The sequence below is a fragment of the Pituophis catenifer genome, unplaced genomic scaffold (assembly GCF_029215685.1).
Source record: "Pituophis catenifer annectens isolate HBS135680 unplaced genomic scaffold, rPitCat1.0.hap2 SCAF_1, whole genome shotgun sequence".
Taxonomy (NCBI): domain Eukaryota; kingdom Metazoa; phylum Chordata; class Lepidosauria; order Squamata; family Colubridae; genus Pituophis; species Pituophis catenifer.
In genome coordinates this window covers 115,618,357-115,633,965 of record NW_027256881.1, presented here as the reverse complement: position 1 = coordinate 115,633,965, position 15,609 = coordinate 115,618,357, and the positions used below count along the sequence as shown (strand labels likewise).

General features: G+C 35.9%; 1 protein-coding gene across 1 annotated transcript in view; it reads left to right on the top strand.

The window, feature by feature from the left end:
- Positions 1-15,609, top strand: part of MEI4 (meiotic double-stranded break formation protein 4) — a 57,180-nt gene that overhangs the window by 28,397 nt on the left and 13,174 nt on the right. Inside the window, exon 4 of the mRNA XM_070954395.1 lies at positions 2,931-3,062. Coding sequence (XP_070810496.1) covers positions 2,931-3,062 — 132 coding nt within the window. The remainder of the gene's footprint in view (positions 1-2,930; positions 3,063-15,609) is intronic.

Here is a 15,609-nt window from a genome sequence, read left to right as displayed (position 1 = left end):
TATAAAAAGAGGCATTTGAATTATTGAGATTTCTATTTCAAGTTTATCAATTTTATATATCTTCTTTTTATATGCATAGAAAAGTGTAAAACCTTGCCAATTTAAACAATGGAAGCTTGGAATCTCTTGTAATATTTTAATAGTGTATATAACCATTAAAAATAAATGAATGATAGCAAAATGACTGAGATTTTGAAATTCTGAAAATCAACTTGGAGATGAATAAAGCAACGGGACTCTCACACTGTGTTCCATTTTTGCTATTTACTCAAAATTAATGCATAGTCATAGTATATTTCTTAAGAGTAACGCACAGGGTTGTTTTCATCAACAGGTTTAGCAGAGAATGTATAGTATAGCCTTTATTGTCATTGTATATCATGTATACAACGAAATTGCCTCACTGGTACAATCCATGACAAAAAATACAAACAGCATAAATAGTATAAAGAATAACCCCTATGCAAGTAATTGGGGCGGGGGGAGAGAGAAAGAAAGAAAAAGAAAAGCTAGTCGTAGGTTTCCGCGTGTGCATGGAATGATTATGGTTGTGTTTAAGAGTCTGACAGCCCAACATGCTCCAACAAACACAATGATTATAAAAAAGGTGCTGGAGTGTGCAGAAGCAGACAAGTTAACGATGGAACTTAAGGACAGAAGGAAATTATTTATTATGAAACATGGAACAGATGGTACGATTGGCTGGAAAAGGAATCTAAAATTAATGGATAGTGTATAGCAAAAGAGAAGATATTATAATGAAATGTTATATTTAATGTGTAGTAGGTATGTATATAAAATGTATTGATTATATGAATAAGTATGTAACAAACAAAATATTATGTATATAATTGGCTGAAAGATAAATTGGATATTACTAAAAATGCCGATATTGGAAAGCTGTAAAAGTGTAACTAAGATTTAAAAGATGTAAACGTTGAATAAAAACATTTTTTTTAAAAAAAAAAGAGTCTGACAGCCCAAGGATAGAAATTTTTTAAATCTATTTGTTCGGCTGGCTATGCTTTGATGTCTTCTGCCCGATGGTAGAAGTGTAAAGATGGCTTTAAAAATTGGTGCTTTATTACATTAACAAATATGTGCAAATAACGTACTGATAATCTCTTGCTGTTTTACAAATATTGGTAATCCATGTCATTTAAATTAATAATACTAACACTAACTGTTCGTATATAAACTGAAATTAAAAGAAACAAAGAAAAATATTCTGATGTTGACAAACCATTAGATATTGGCAATTCATTACCTCAAATTTGTTGTAGGCTTATGCTTCCAGTTTTATGTAACATTGTTTTGGGAATTCCAAAAATAAGCAAAAATGCCATACAATCATGTCAGTGATGGGTTTCAAAATTTTTTACTACCGGTTCTGTGGGTGTGGCTTGGTGGGCATGGCATGGCTTGGTGGCCGTGGCTTGGTGGGCGTGGCAGGGGAAGGATATTGTAAAATCTCCATTCCCACCCCAATCCAGGGGAAGGTTACTGCAAAATCCCCATTTCTCCCGATCAGCTGGGACTTGGGAGGCAGAGAATAGATGGGGGCGGGGCCAGTCAGAATTTTTACTACCAGTTCTCCAAACTACTCAAAATTTCCGCTGCCGGTTCTCCAGAACTGGTCAGAACTTTCTGAAGCCCACCTCTGAATCATGTGCTAGGAAAAAGGGAGAGGGTAGAGTACTTTTGAAGGAAGGAACTGAACATGATTTTTTTTTTTTTTTTGTCTTGGGTGAAGGGAGAAAAAGATTGCACTTGTGTGTGCATTGGTACTGGGTTTTGCAGGTGTTCACAGGTAGTCCTCAACTAATAATCACAATTTAGTTTGGAATATTGGTCATTAAGGTTGTTTTAACGGGTCACTACGTGGCCAGGTACAATTTTACAACCATTTTTACAATGGTCATAAAGCAAACCAAGTAATCAAATCCAGCGTATCTAATGGGTGTTTTTGCAGGACAATGGCAAGAAATATAGTAAATCATGAACATGTGATTAAGGGATGCTAGAACTGTTAGAACTAGTAAATGTGACTTGATTGCCAAGCACCCAAAATGCGATTATGTGACCATGGGAATGTGTGTGTGTGAGTGTGTATGCAGCAGTCATACATTGGAGGACAGGTTGTAAGTAGATATTTTGAAGTTTGTTATAACCTCAAACAGTTATTAAGTAACCAGTCATTAAGCAAAGACTACCAATATATGCATTCCATAAATCATTATTTATTAATAATTGATATATTTGAACACACTATATATCAACCTAATAGAGGATTGTGGTAGTAAACCCTATTGGCATGCTAAGTGCCTACAGCTTTAAGACACCAAATCAAGTTATAGAAGAGTTTATTGCATTCTGATTTTATTCCTGTCAGATATCAGCATAAACGTTGAACTTAAACTCTCCCTGGCACCAGGTAAACCCATATATTAAGCTCCCCTCAGACACTGAAGCATATTAAGTGACTCTGGCCTAGTTTCTTTGTATCGGCCCAAAACACCTCACGAAGTTATAGTGGAGAAAATAGGAGGTGGGAGCATTATCTATTCTACCCTGGATTTCTGAAGGCCGGATAGTAATCTAATAAATAAATGGAATTCAGTAAATTAGTGTAGTTTCACTGCATGGAAGTTGTTCTAAAATTGGTTCATTGGCATGAAAGGCAGTAATTTAGCATGCTGTTTATGATCAAATAAATCTGACTGTATCTACTCATATTTTTAATGGTTGTAAAGTATACAAAATAGTTTTATATTGATGTATAGTACATTTCAATAAAATGTGTTGGGCTTGCTTTTTTTAGTCTCTACTAGTACTTTGGATGTTCTATAGATGTTCTAAATATCTGCACATTTTAATTTAGTTAAAACTATTTTTTTTATGGGATGAAACTTAATGATATTTTTATTCAGTTTCAGATTCAGAATTCCATCTCCCATACCCTTGTTCTGTTTGGACAATGTAGCATACTGAAGCGTTCTACAATATCCCTGCTTTTCAGAGAAATCAGTCAATTTGCTAATAAATTGCAGCATGCAAACAAGGTACAATTCTGTAGTTTTATGCTGTTATACATTTTATAGATTTTACCTTGATACTGTTATTCCTAAAGGTTTATTTTTTTATAAGTATTCTGACTTACATCTGTAGTTTATTAACCAGATTTCAATATAGGTAGGGATGATTAATACCACTAGTGGTAAAATTTATCTCAGTAATGAACTTTGGGGAAGCAGCCATGCACACACATGCATCCAGAAACAATTGGGGAAAGCTATTGAAGCAGCTTCATTGAGTGACATGGCTGCTTTAATGTTTCAAGATAGGCTGGTTCACTTACATCACGGGTGTCAAATCACAGGTGTCGATCATGTCACATGACGTATTGTGATGTATCGCGTTGTTTACCTTTGCAGAGCTCAGGTGGGTGTGGCCTGCACGTGATGCATGTGTCCATGGACTGCCAGTTTGACAGGCCTGACTTGCATCAACATGCTTTGCAAAGTGGCTGTTTTGAATGCTTTATACAGGTTGATTATAGTGTTTAGATATTCAGATCATGTGGCTCAGTGCTTTTAAGATGGGGAAATTAAAAGATACCTAGAAACAAAATTAAATGAAATGATAGGGTATTGTTAAGAATGATTTGATTCCCAGAAAATGGAGCAAGTTCACTGAACTGTTTCTTAGAGTTTCTTAGAGCCTTATACCACAATTGACAATGGTATATGAGATGAAAAGATAGTTCCTTTATCTTACTGTAAATAAGTCAAAATATAAATTATTTTTTTATCCATTCTTGTTACCGTACCTCCATCTCTCATTCCTTTGTTGTGCTTCTGTGTCTGTTTTGAGCTTGTGGGAATAGAGCACTGTCATAACATGCTCTTTGTAAAATGTTCTGCACATAGATGACATATAAATAATGCAGAAGAAAGCATGAATTGTCACCCGCAGAAATATACTAGGGGTACTAGAGATATTCTTATGCATTTGAATCTAGGCTTTCAGCTGAATTCTGTGATATTCCTTGTATTTTGCCTCAGTTGAGGCATAATAGTTCCTTACTGACCAGAACTTTCATTGGCTGTAAGTCAACTCTAGAAATGGAAAGGAAATATTAAAAAATGTGACCTGCCAGTCAATCTGGAGAATGATCAATGGCTTTAAAAAAAAATCCAGCGCTCTGCATATTAGAAGCAGATGTTTGCTGTTTTCTTTTATTGTACAACAAAACTGAATGTGACAGTCAGAAAACAGAAATTATTTTTTTCTTCAGCTGAATAAGCAATTAAATTGATTTTGTGAACATAAAATGATTTATTATAAGAAGGTTTAAAATAAAATGCATTTAGGGCATCTTTATCTGCATGTTGAGAGGGGCCCCATTTGTCTTTCTGTAAAAATAATTGGCAAGTCCCTGTAGTAACAATTGTATGACAGACCATTGTCTGATGAACGATGATGAGAGATACCATGCATTGTTTCTTAAATCTTCTTAATCTTCTATGCATTCTGGAAGAGGAAAAAGAGCCGCCAAACATTTTGGGAAGTGACACCATTAGTTAACAAGTTGTTGCTATTTAGAATACGTCCTGTAATTGTAATTGTGATTTAGCCAGCACGAGTCTATCTATTCCACACCCAAAATATTGTAGTAGTAGGGTTCCGGGAAGAAACCAACAATTTAGAGCAGGGTGTCAAACTCACGTCGTCACGGCAGCGTCATGTGACATATCGGGACTTTTCTCCCTTTCGCTAAACCGGGCATGGGCGTAGCCAGCGCATGATGCATCCAGCCCATGGGCTGGGAGTTTGACAGCCCTGACTTATAGCAAGCATGTCCAGCCCATGCCCCATATGCAGCCCTGAACAATTAGTCATGTGGGCACACAAGACACCCCCCCCCCAAATAAAGGAAGTTTGTTGCTTATATACATTAACTACATATTTTATATGCGGCCCAGGACAATTCCTCTTCACTCATTGCAACTCAGGCAAGCCAAAAGGTTGGACACGCCTGACCTAGAGACCTTCTGTGGTGACATGCAAGCTGAGGAGCTAATAGGATAAGTTTTAGGAATGCTTACAGAAAGCCAGGAACTTTGGTAAAGAAAGAATTCTGAACCCAATGACCAAGCATAGAAATGGTGACATCCAGAATAAGATGTCTGTCCAATATATTATTGACAGCAGAAATGGATTATAATATTAAAAAGCAGCACAGAACTGTAAAATAAACAGAAAGACATTAATGGAGAAAATCAGATCTGATATGCTCTGCTGAAGATGATTTAACTTGTGGAGAAACATGCTGAGATAGGTACTTGTCAAGAGAAAGACTGATGGTAGCCTTTGCTTCACACTTACCTCTGGACTGTCAAATAACAGGTGGCGGCAGAAGGTTTGAACGAGTTCTGAGAATTCTCTGAAGCTGTGCCAAAAACCACTCAAACATATCCACATATCCATAATATGATTGTAGGACTCATTTGTTTTAGAACTGTTCCAGTAAGTAGATATGTACCTCTCATGCTATAGAAAAAAACAAATCAAAATACATTTTATTTATAATGTATGGTCGCTATGGGTCACCACTTCTATCAAATAAAAACAGATAATTATATACATATGCTGTTATATGGATAACAGCTGTTACAGCGCTTGCATTTACTATTCCCCTCTTGGTCTGAGTAAAACATGTTTTTAACAAATGGAAGTTCTCTAGTTGCTTTACAGTTTCGATAATCCCATTCTTATCTGGAAGGTGCAACTTAATTTTATAAGATTTTTGGCATGAAATAGCAAAACCCTGGGAAGCTTGCTTAAAAAATACATTGCAGGTAGTCTTTGAATTACAACCACAATTTAACTCCAAAATTTCCATTGCTAAGCAAGACAGTTGTTAAGTGAGTTTTGTGACTTCTCTTGTCACAGTTAAGTGAATTACTGCAGTTGTTAAGTGGATCATTTGATTATTCCGTGAATCTAGATTCATTAAGTGAATCTTTTTTTTTTTATTGCAAAAGTTTTACAATTAGATTTTCACCCCTTTTTTCACCCCCCCCACCTCCCTCCCCAAACCCTCCCTAACCCTCCCTAACCCTCCCCCCCCCAGACTTCCCTATTATATACTCATAACTAATAACACTAATAAACAAGCTTAAACCCATCCCTCCCCCTGTATAATTTTTCCTCTTTATCTCTTTACATTAAAATATTTCTAATACATTAAAATATTTCTAATACATTATTTTCAAATAAAAGCTATTTGATACTTTCTAGTTTGGTATTTGTTCTGAACATATTCTATCCACCTTTTCCATTCCCATTCATAAGTCTCTTGTGAACAGTCTTTTAAATATGCTGAAATCTTCGCCATCTCAGCAAAACTGGCCATCTTCAAAGTCCATTCCTCGATAGTGGGTAAAGCTTCATTCTTCCAATATTTACCTATCAACAATCTTGCTGCTGTTATCATATACAATATCAGTTTTATCTCACCCCGTGTAAAACCCTTAACTATACCCAATAAAAACAACTGTGGAGAAAATTGAATTTTTTTCCTCAAAACATTCTGCATGACCCACCAAATTTTTATCCAAAAAGCCTTAACTTTCCTACAGGTCCACCAAACATGATAATACGTGGCATCTAAACATTCACATCTCCAACATTTTGGCTGAACATTAGGGTACATACATGACAACTTTTTGGGATCTAAATGCCATCTATAAAACATTTTATAAAAATTTTCTCTCAGGTTTTGCGACTGTGTAAATTTAACATTCTGAACCCAAATTTTTTCCCATGTTTCCAGCATCACTGGTTCTTCAAAATTCTGTGCCCACTTAATCATACAGTCTTTAACTAATTCAGTTTCTGAATCTCTTTCTAGCAAAACATTATAAAGCCTTTTAATATGCATTGGACCTTTCTCTCTTATATGTCTAACCAATTCTTCCTCATGCAACATAATACCAGTTTTTTGGTCCTCTTTCCATCTCAGTTGTAATTGATTATATTGTAACCAAGTTAGATTAAGCCCTTCATCCAACAGTGTCTGTAATGTCTTCAGCTGCCATCTGCCCGCATCTGTAAAAAGAACCTCTTTGTATAAAAACCCCCCGAGTGACATTATATTTGTATTCCACAAAGTATGACCAAGATCCAGCCATAGCGGTATTTTGTAATCCCATTTGAGTCGGTGCTTCTTCCAAACTCTCATCAAAGAGTCTCTAAGTATATGACTTTTAAATACTTTATCAACTTTGTCATCGTAGAATAAGTAGGCATGCCATCCAAATTCAAGGTCAAAACTTTCTGCTTTCAATATTCCAGTCTTTTTACTTCCAAACCAATCACTTGTTAAGGTTAAAGCTGCTGCATCATAATATAACTGTAGGTTTGGGAGTTTAAGACCTCCTCTTTCTGGAACATCTTGCATAATTTTCAATTTCACTCTCGGCTTCTTCTCGTTCCAGACAAACTTATTCACACCAGACTGCCAGACTTTCAGTTGTTTATCACTTTTAAGCACCGGAATCATTTGAAACAAAAACAGAAATCTTGGCAAAATGTTCATCTTAACTGCTGCTATTCTTCCAAGTAGAGACAGTTGCAGCTTTTTCCAAGTCTCCATATCCTTCTGAACCTCTCGCCACAACACCTCATAATTATTTTGAAACAATTTCATGTTTGATTCTGCAACCTGAACTCCAAGATATTTTACCTTAGGTACAATTTCAAAACCTGCCCTCCTTTCAAGCTCATGTTTACGATCTTGTGTCATATTTTTAACTATCATTTTAGTCTTTTTTGAATTCAGTCTAAAACCTGAAACTCTACCATAGTCTTGTATAATGTCGTTCATCAGGATTGTTGATTCCATTGGTTGTGATAGGGTAACGACCAGATCATCTGCAAATGCCTTTATTCTATAATCCTCTTGCCTTATCATTATGCCTTTCAAAATTTTAGAGTCCCGTATTGTATTTAACAAGACTTCCAATGTTAAAATAAATAAAAGTGGGGACAACGGACATCCCTGTCTTGTTCCTTTTTCAATTTTAAACTCTGTCGTCAAACTTCCATTAATAATAATCTGTGCTTTTTGCTCTTGATAAATTGCTGAGATCGCCTGTATAAATTGGTCCCCAAAGCCCATCTTTTTTAAAGTCTTTAGTAGAAAATTCCAATCCACTCTATCAAAGGCCTTCTCTGCATCCAAAAAAACCAGCACTGCAGGAATCTGTTTATTCTTATCAAGATATTCCAATAAGTCTATTACTTGCCTTACATTGTCCTTCATATATCTACCCTCAATAAATCCCGCTTAGTCCTCATGAATCACCTTTTGGATTACTGGCATCAACCTGTTGGCTAATACCTTCGCATAAATTTTATAGTCTGTATTCAAAAGAGATATTGGTCTATAATTCTCTGGTTTTTTAGGACCAACTTGTTCTTTTGGTATCAAAGATATATAAGCAGTTGTCCAAGATGGGGGTATTTTACCCCCTTGTTGAATATTGCAAAATAAATCTCTAAGTTGTCCCACCATTTCAGCTTGTAAAGTTTTATAATACACTGCAGTCAAACCATCCGTGCCAGGAGCTTTGGCTGTTTTTAGCTGTTTAATTGCTGCTGTTATCTCCTCCTCTGTTATAGGATAATTCATTCTTTCCTTTTGTTGATCGGTAATTTTTGTAACTCTCTTATCATTTAAATATTTTTCTATAAGTCCATTCTGCACCTCTTCTTTGGCATATAATTTAGTATAATAGTCCACAAAAGCTTCTTTAATTAATTTTTGTTGAAAGATTTCTTTCCCTCCAATATCAATACAATCGATAATCCGTGCACTTTGTTTTTTCCTCAATGTGTAAGCCAACCATCTGCCCGGTTTATTAGCGTTGCAAAATGTGTTATGCTTCGCGTATTGTAGGCTTGTTGCAACTTGTTCCGCCATAAGCATTTGAAATTGATCTTTCAAAAGTTTTATAGCACTTCGTATTCTTTCATCTGATGGATTTTTAATAAGTAACTGTTCTTTATTCTTTATTTCCATTTCCAACTCAGATCTTTTCTTTTGTCGGAGCAGTCTATGTTTAGAATTCATATAGATAAGTACCCCTCTCATATAAGCTTTACTTGCGTCCCAAACAATTTCAATTGGGGTACCTTTATTCAAATTTATTTCAAAAAATTCTTTCAAATGCTTTTTAAGTTCTATTGTATTTTTTTCATATCTAAACAAGTTCTCATTTAATCTCCAAGAACGTCTCTCAACCTTATCCATCTCAATTTCTATCCATACAGGGCTATGGTCAGTCAAAGTTCTTGGAAAAATCTTTGTTCTTTTTGTCTTAACAAGTAGATCATTTGACAACAGAATAAAATCAATCCTAGAAAAGGATCTATGTCTATCAGAAAAGAAAGTGTAATCCAATTCATTTGGATTATGTATTCTCCAAACATCTTTTAATTCCATATCTTCTTTCATATCAAAAAAAGTCTGTGGTAGTCTAATTCTAGACTTTGCCAAGCTCTTTTTATCTAGTTTAGAATCAATTACTCCATTCCAGTCTCCCATAATTAAAATAGATCTATAGTCCCATTGCAATATTTTAGTATGTAACATCTTATAAAAATAGTCCTGTTGTTGGTTGGGAGCATAAATTCCAATCAAAAGAATTTGTCCATTTGCTGTAAGCAATTCAATTGCTACAAACCTACCATCTTGATCTGCTTCTATAACTTTCGCTGTTAATTTTTTATTTACATAAATAACCACACCATTCTTTTTCTGCGAAGTTGAAGATATATAATGTGCTCCTAGTTTTGGATTTATCAAATATTTTTGATCTTGAGTTGTGATATGCGTTTCTTGTAAACATATTATATCATTATTAAATTGTTTCAAATATGTAAATAATTTCTTCCTTTTCTGTGCTGAATTCAACCCATTAACATTCCAAGATAGACATTTAAAGGTCATCAGCCTCTTTCTGTAGCGCAGAGCAAAATATTTGAAGTTCATCCGAGAGCTTCGATCTCGCTCCTCCCATAGCGCCACTCTCTTGTACGGTACTCTTAACTGCCTTCTTGTCTTGTCTTTCCTGTTGTTGTTGTTGCTTTTGTTTAAGTAGCTTGGATTGAGCTCTAGTTATACGTTGATCTTTAACTTCAGTCAACTGAATCAAATCCAAAATTGGAGAAGAATCCAACAAGGGCTCACTCAGAAAACCTCCTTCTGCACCTTGCACTATTTCTAATTCCTGCTTAGACTGTTCTTTCAATTGCCTCTCTTCACTCTCCTTAATCTCCAAAACTGTAGATGTACGTGGAGATGGTGTTCTTTCCTTAAGAATAGTACTATAAAAGTGTTGTGCCTTCTCCACGGTATTCAACCGATATCCTTCTCCCTTATATCTAAAAATTATCCCAGCTGGTGCGTCCCACCGGAAGGGTATCTGTAAGTTTTTCAATTCCTTAACAAGAAAACCAAATTCTTTTCTAACTTTCAACATTTTAGGAGGTAATTCTTTAAAAATTTCAAGTCGTGAACCCCCCACTTGTACAGAAGTATGAAAAGATTTTTGCAGGATATCATTTCTAATTTCTCTGTCAGTAAAGTATATGACCACATCTCTGGGCAGTTGTCTTTGTCTGGCCACCCAAGAGTTCACTCTGTAAATTTTATCTATTTTATGAAATACCAAATCAGGATTAGCTTGTAAAATCTTAGCCAAGGCTTCAGAGCAAACTTGTCTCAAATCCTGTCTCTCCTCCTCTCGAATTCCCCGAAGCCGTATGGCAAATTCCATCGCCCGGAATTGTATCATATCATTAAGTGAATCTTGACTTTGCTTATGGGAAGTTGGCTGGGAAGGTTACAAAATCTTGGGACAATGCAACTGTCCATAAACCCATTTCAGTTGTCAATCATCTGATTTTTGATCATTTGACCATGGGGATGCTGCAACGGTTGTATGAAAACCAATCATAAGTTATTTTTTTCAGTGCCATTATAATTTTGAACAGTCACTAAGCGAATGGTTGTAGGTCAAGGACTAAATGTATACAAAGTTGAACTGCTGAATGGCCAATCATGCTGATTCAGTCTTTTTAGTTGAAACATATGGGATCTCTTCAGTAGTAACGGTCAAATATACAATTTGAACTTGCAAATCTCAAGTCTATGTAGAAATCAGATAGATGACAACTCTGAAAAAGAAATTTATTTAGATGGAAGTAACTAAATGAAATGAAAACAGCAAGGTATTGTTATTCCAGATTATGAGAAACTGATACCTATGGAATGGATAAGAATGTGTTTTAGAAATGCCAATGTACATTTCTGACACAGCTGATCACTCCTCTACCATCCAAAAAGCAAGCTAGAGTACTAAAACATGATCCCTAGGTGTTTAGTATTCAATAGAATGGCAGCCATTAGATCACCTAAGACCTATTTACATCTGATAAATCCATATTCATAATAATATAAATTCATCTACAGGCCACTATTGTTTAGGGACTGCTTCAGTTTGTAGTTATGACAATGAAAAAATACCTTTGTGATCCAATTCATGCTTTTATGACCTTTGCATCATACCTGTTCAGTATTACAGTCAGTAGTCATTGTCCTGTGCTTGATTTCCAGAGTGAAGCTATTGCTTAAACTATTATCTTCCTGAGCTGCTTCTGATAGTAGAGCTCCCCTCTGAAAGTGCTAACCTCAAATAAACAACCTCAGCTCTGTGACCTTAATTAGCCTGATACTATCTGCTGCCTATTATTGAGAAGGCCCTAATCAGTTTCACACTAAAGACTTTTAATTTGCTTCCTAAACTTCCAACCACAAGCTCACTAGGCAAATAGCCAGTGCTAGCATATTCCTTTCAAAGTATAGGAGGAGCTTGAGACATCAGCCTAATAATTCACATTTCACAACTCTCCTATCCCTAATTATATTAACCTATTTTAGGACTCTTTTTAAACATAAGTTACACTATTCTGAGTGAGACAAAAAGCAAGATTTTCTGTGGGATTATATAATATGTAAAAAAGAAACAGCGTAGTAACGGCCCTGGATCTTTCTCTCCATGGAAGTCAGCTAAACAACCAAAGGTAGGGTAACTTTGTACATGAAAAGGTTCTAAATAAAACAAACCTCCCTCTTATTTCCCACAAATTTGAAGTTTTAGAATGGATTTGCAAACACAACTGGGAGGAAAAACAGCGGTTAGAGCTTTCTTTAACAGCTATTTTCAGTCAGGGATGAGTTAGAGATCAGCCATGATTCCCTTATAGGATCAGTGGTGGTATTCAGACGGTTCTATCTGGTTCGGGTGAACCGGTAGCAGCGGCTGTGGGAGGCTCCGCCCACCCACCCAGATGTCATTACATCCTGTTTTTGACACTCACTATGCGCATGTGCATGACGCTCTGCATGCGCGCTCACATTTGCAAACCAGTAGGGAAGGTAAGTGAATACTACCCCTGTATAGGATGTTTTGATCTGAGTCACGCAAACAGCAGCAGATGCTAGTATAGTATGTTTATTACCCAACTATATTGTGTCAAGCTGTTTCTCAAAGCAGCCCCCAAACCTTTCTGTAGTCAGACTGATAAAGTTTGGCCCCACAAGACCCCAGTTCCAAGGACAAGGTCCAATATCCACAAGAGCGAGGTCTGCAATTCCACCAGACAACAGCAAAACCCAAGGTCCACAGAGCAGGGTCTGCAAGCAATCCAAAAAGCAAGAACAAGGTCCAACATTCACAGAGTCAAAGAGAGTGCACTGCAGAAGTAAATGGTTGTCTTCAATAAACTCATCCTCTCCTATGTCTGACTAAATCTCCCAAGTCCAGTGTTTTTCGTTAGGAGGAGTAAAGCTGTTTCCTTGCAAGTAGTCTCACCGACCTCCTCTGTGCTTCTCTACACAACACTCTTTGTGTCTGTGGATTGGGTGCAAGCAGCAGCTGTTCCTCATTAGAGGCGGAACTCAACAACAGATGATCCTCCCTTGCTTCTGCTAGTGTAGGCTGCTGACTATCCAATCGACTGTTCACCTTGATGCCAGACAGGCCCAGGACTGCATTTTCCTCTGCCCCCGGGCTCTCTGGACACTTCTAGGGATTCATGCCAACCCCATCTGAGGGCTTCAGTTCCAGCATCTTCCTCCTCCAAACTGGCTTCCAATGGGGTACTATCATACAGGGGTTCTTGGTATGTCATCATTGCAATTAAATAGTCCAACCATCAACCTCGGATACGGAAAATAAATTTGAAGATAAAAAGCAAAATCAGTTTAGAGAGGAACTCCCTTGAGAAAGTTCAAAGGAGTTTGTGGCAGGTTAGTCAGTTTCATCAAATATTAATGCTTTTTTTTTGAATATCACATTATTTTATTTTTTCCCACTGGAAATATGGGTTACATCAGAGCTGGGATTGGATTGCTATTGGGTTAACCCTGTTCTAGCTACAACTAGCAAAACAGCAGAAAAACCCAAGGGCAGTATTGTAACTTGTTAGCATTGCTTTACAATTCAAATGTGGGCCATTTCCTTCTTTGAAACCATGGTTATTGGCCTTCATGCTTTCATTCAATCAAGCTGAAATCTTGCTTTATTAAGCAGTATAAACCTATAGGAAGCCTTTGACGTAAAATTGCAAGCCTACACCCAGACATATTTTCACTTAGCAATTGCCTCTTGATAACTGAGTTGCCCGTTCCAATTGTCACTAAACAAGGACTTCTGGTATCTATTTCTGTATTTTCCCTTGGAGTGTTACTTTTTAGAATATATCTGGATACATCGTTCATAATAGTAATATAATACTCTATGCTAAGTCTAGTTGTCAGTTTCATTTCAGAGCCAAAGGAAGATATGGCTATTTATCCAAGCATTTCTTTCATTAGAAACCATAGTTAATTCTTGTTTTCTTTTATAATATTGCATTATAGAATTTGAAGCATTTGTTATTGTAGGTTTATTTTGGCTTATTCTTGTTCCTTTCCCAGAAATCCACAGAAATAAAGTACGTTGTAAATAGATTAAGTAATAAAGTGAGTCCCCACATGAAATTCTACAGACAACAGTGTAGTTTATTACATTCATAAGAATTAAAGCAAACACTAATTTTCTGAAGCTAAGACTCATCTGTCATTCTTAGCAAAATTAATCTTCATAAGTATCATACAGATTAAAACTGTATTTTATAATTTGCCTACCATGTTTTATAGTTGAAACAATTTTAAAAGGACCTTGTTTAGAAATCAGTATTTTCAATTCATCATCACATCAAAGTGTTTAAGGAAAATAAGAGTTGGGGAGGGTGAGTCGATTAGAAACAGTAAATGTCTCTCTAGATTTTTCCAACTGCAAATCAGTCAGGAAAAATTACACCACAATTTAACAATATATCATTGAATTACTCTTCTAGAGATGCAGAATTTACTAACTATTCTGAAATATGATGCTAACTTAAACAAAGAAGTAGCAAAGTGAGAATCACCTGCTGGAGAGTAAGGTTTTGTTGATGTTGTTTTTGTTTTGTCCCTGGAGAACTAGAGTTTATAGTACCACAAAAATCCATTTCCTTTTCATCCTTGGGTTTTACTGTACAGTGTAAAGGTAATTGCCAGAAATGCTACAAAAGGGAATTTCTAACTAAACCACATATCAGAAGTTCAACAGAACATTTCCTTTACTTCAGATAAATGGATTGCATTTCAGATGTGTTTGATTTACTGGAAATAAAGCAAGGTCACATGGTATTATCAATTGGTTCACCTTCTACTTGGAAAGCAAAAGAGGTGAAGGGCTTAAACTATATGATGCATTTTTTATGGTAAGGCAAGATTCCTTTGTAATCAAATAAGGAATTTTTAAAAATGTATAGTTTCAGGCTTGGGGTGTTTCCTTTCATTCTTGAATTATTCCATTATACTGCATAATACGTCTATGTGGATAGCATAGTGAACAAAAGATTCAAAAGTTTAGTATTAACTTGGGCAAACGATTGGAAGGATCAGTGATTTGAAATGAAATTTCAATGGAAGGGGATGTTATTTTTAACATGTTCTTTTGGATGAAGGGATCAGGTTTTTCTTAGTCTTGCAAGGTGTTGACATATATGTCCACCTACTCTTTAAAGTATTGTGAATTTAAGAAACTTGGGGCAGCTTATGTATATAAAGGTTGATGTAGCATGGAGGTATTTCACTATATTCAATGCTGGAAGTAACTCAAGGAAGATCCTGAATAATGTAACAAAAACTAAATCAAGACTACAATAATGATAAATAATAAAAAGGCATAAATTATAAAGCATTGCTAGAAATAGAATCTTTGGAGCACTTGAGAAACATTTATTATGCATTTATTAGCCACATGGAATGGGCAACTGCGTTTTTAAAAAGATAGTAAGTTTCATAGATGGGTCTTAGACATAAGTTTCTCAAACATAAGAGGTGATCTAAAAACAAAGACACATGTGCATTAACAGCTTGAAATTTGCTGATCAGCTCATGGGTCTAAAGGGAGCCATTTCAAGAGTTAAAGTGCCAGCATGGACGTA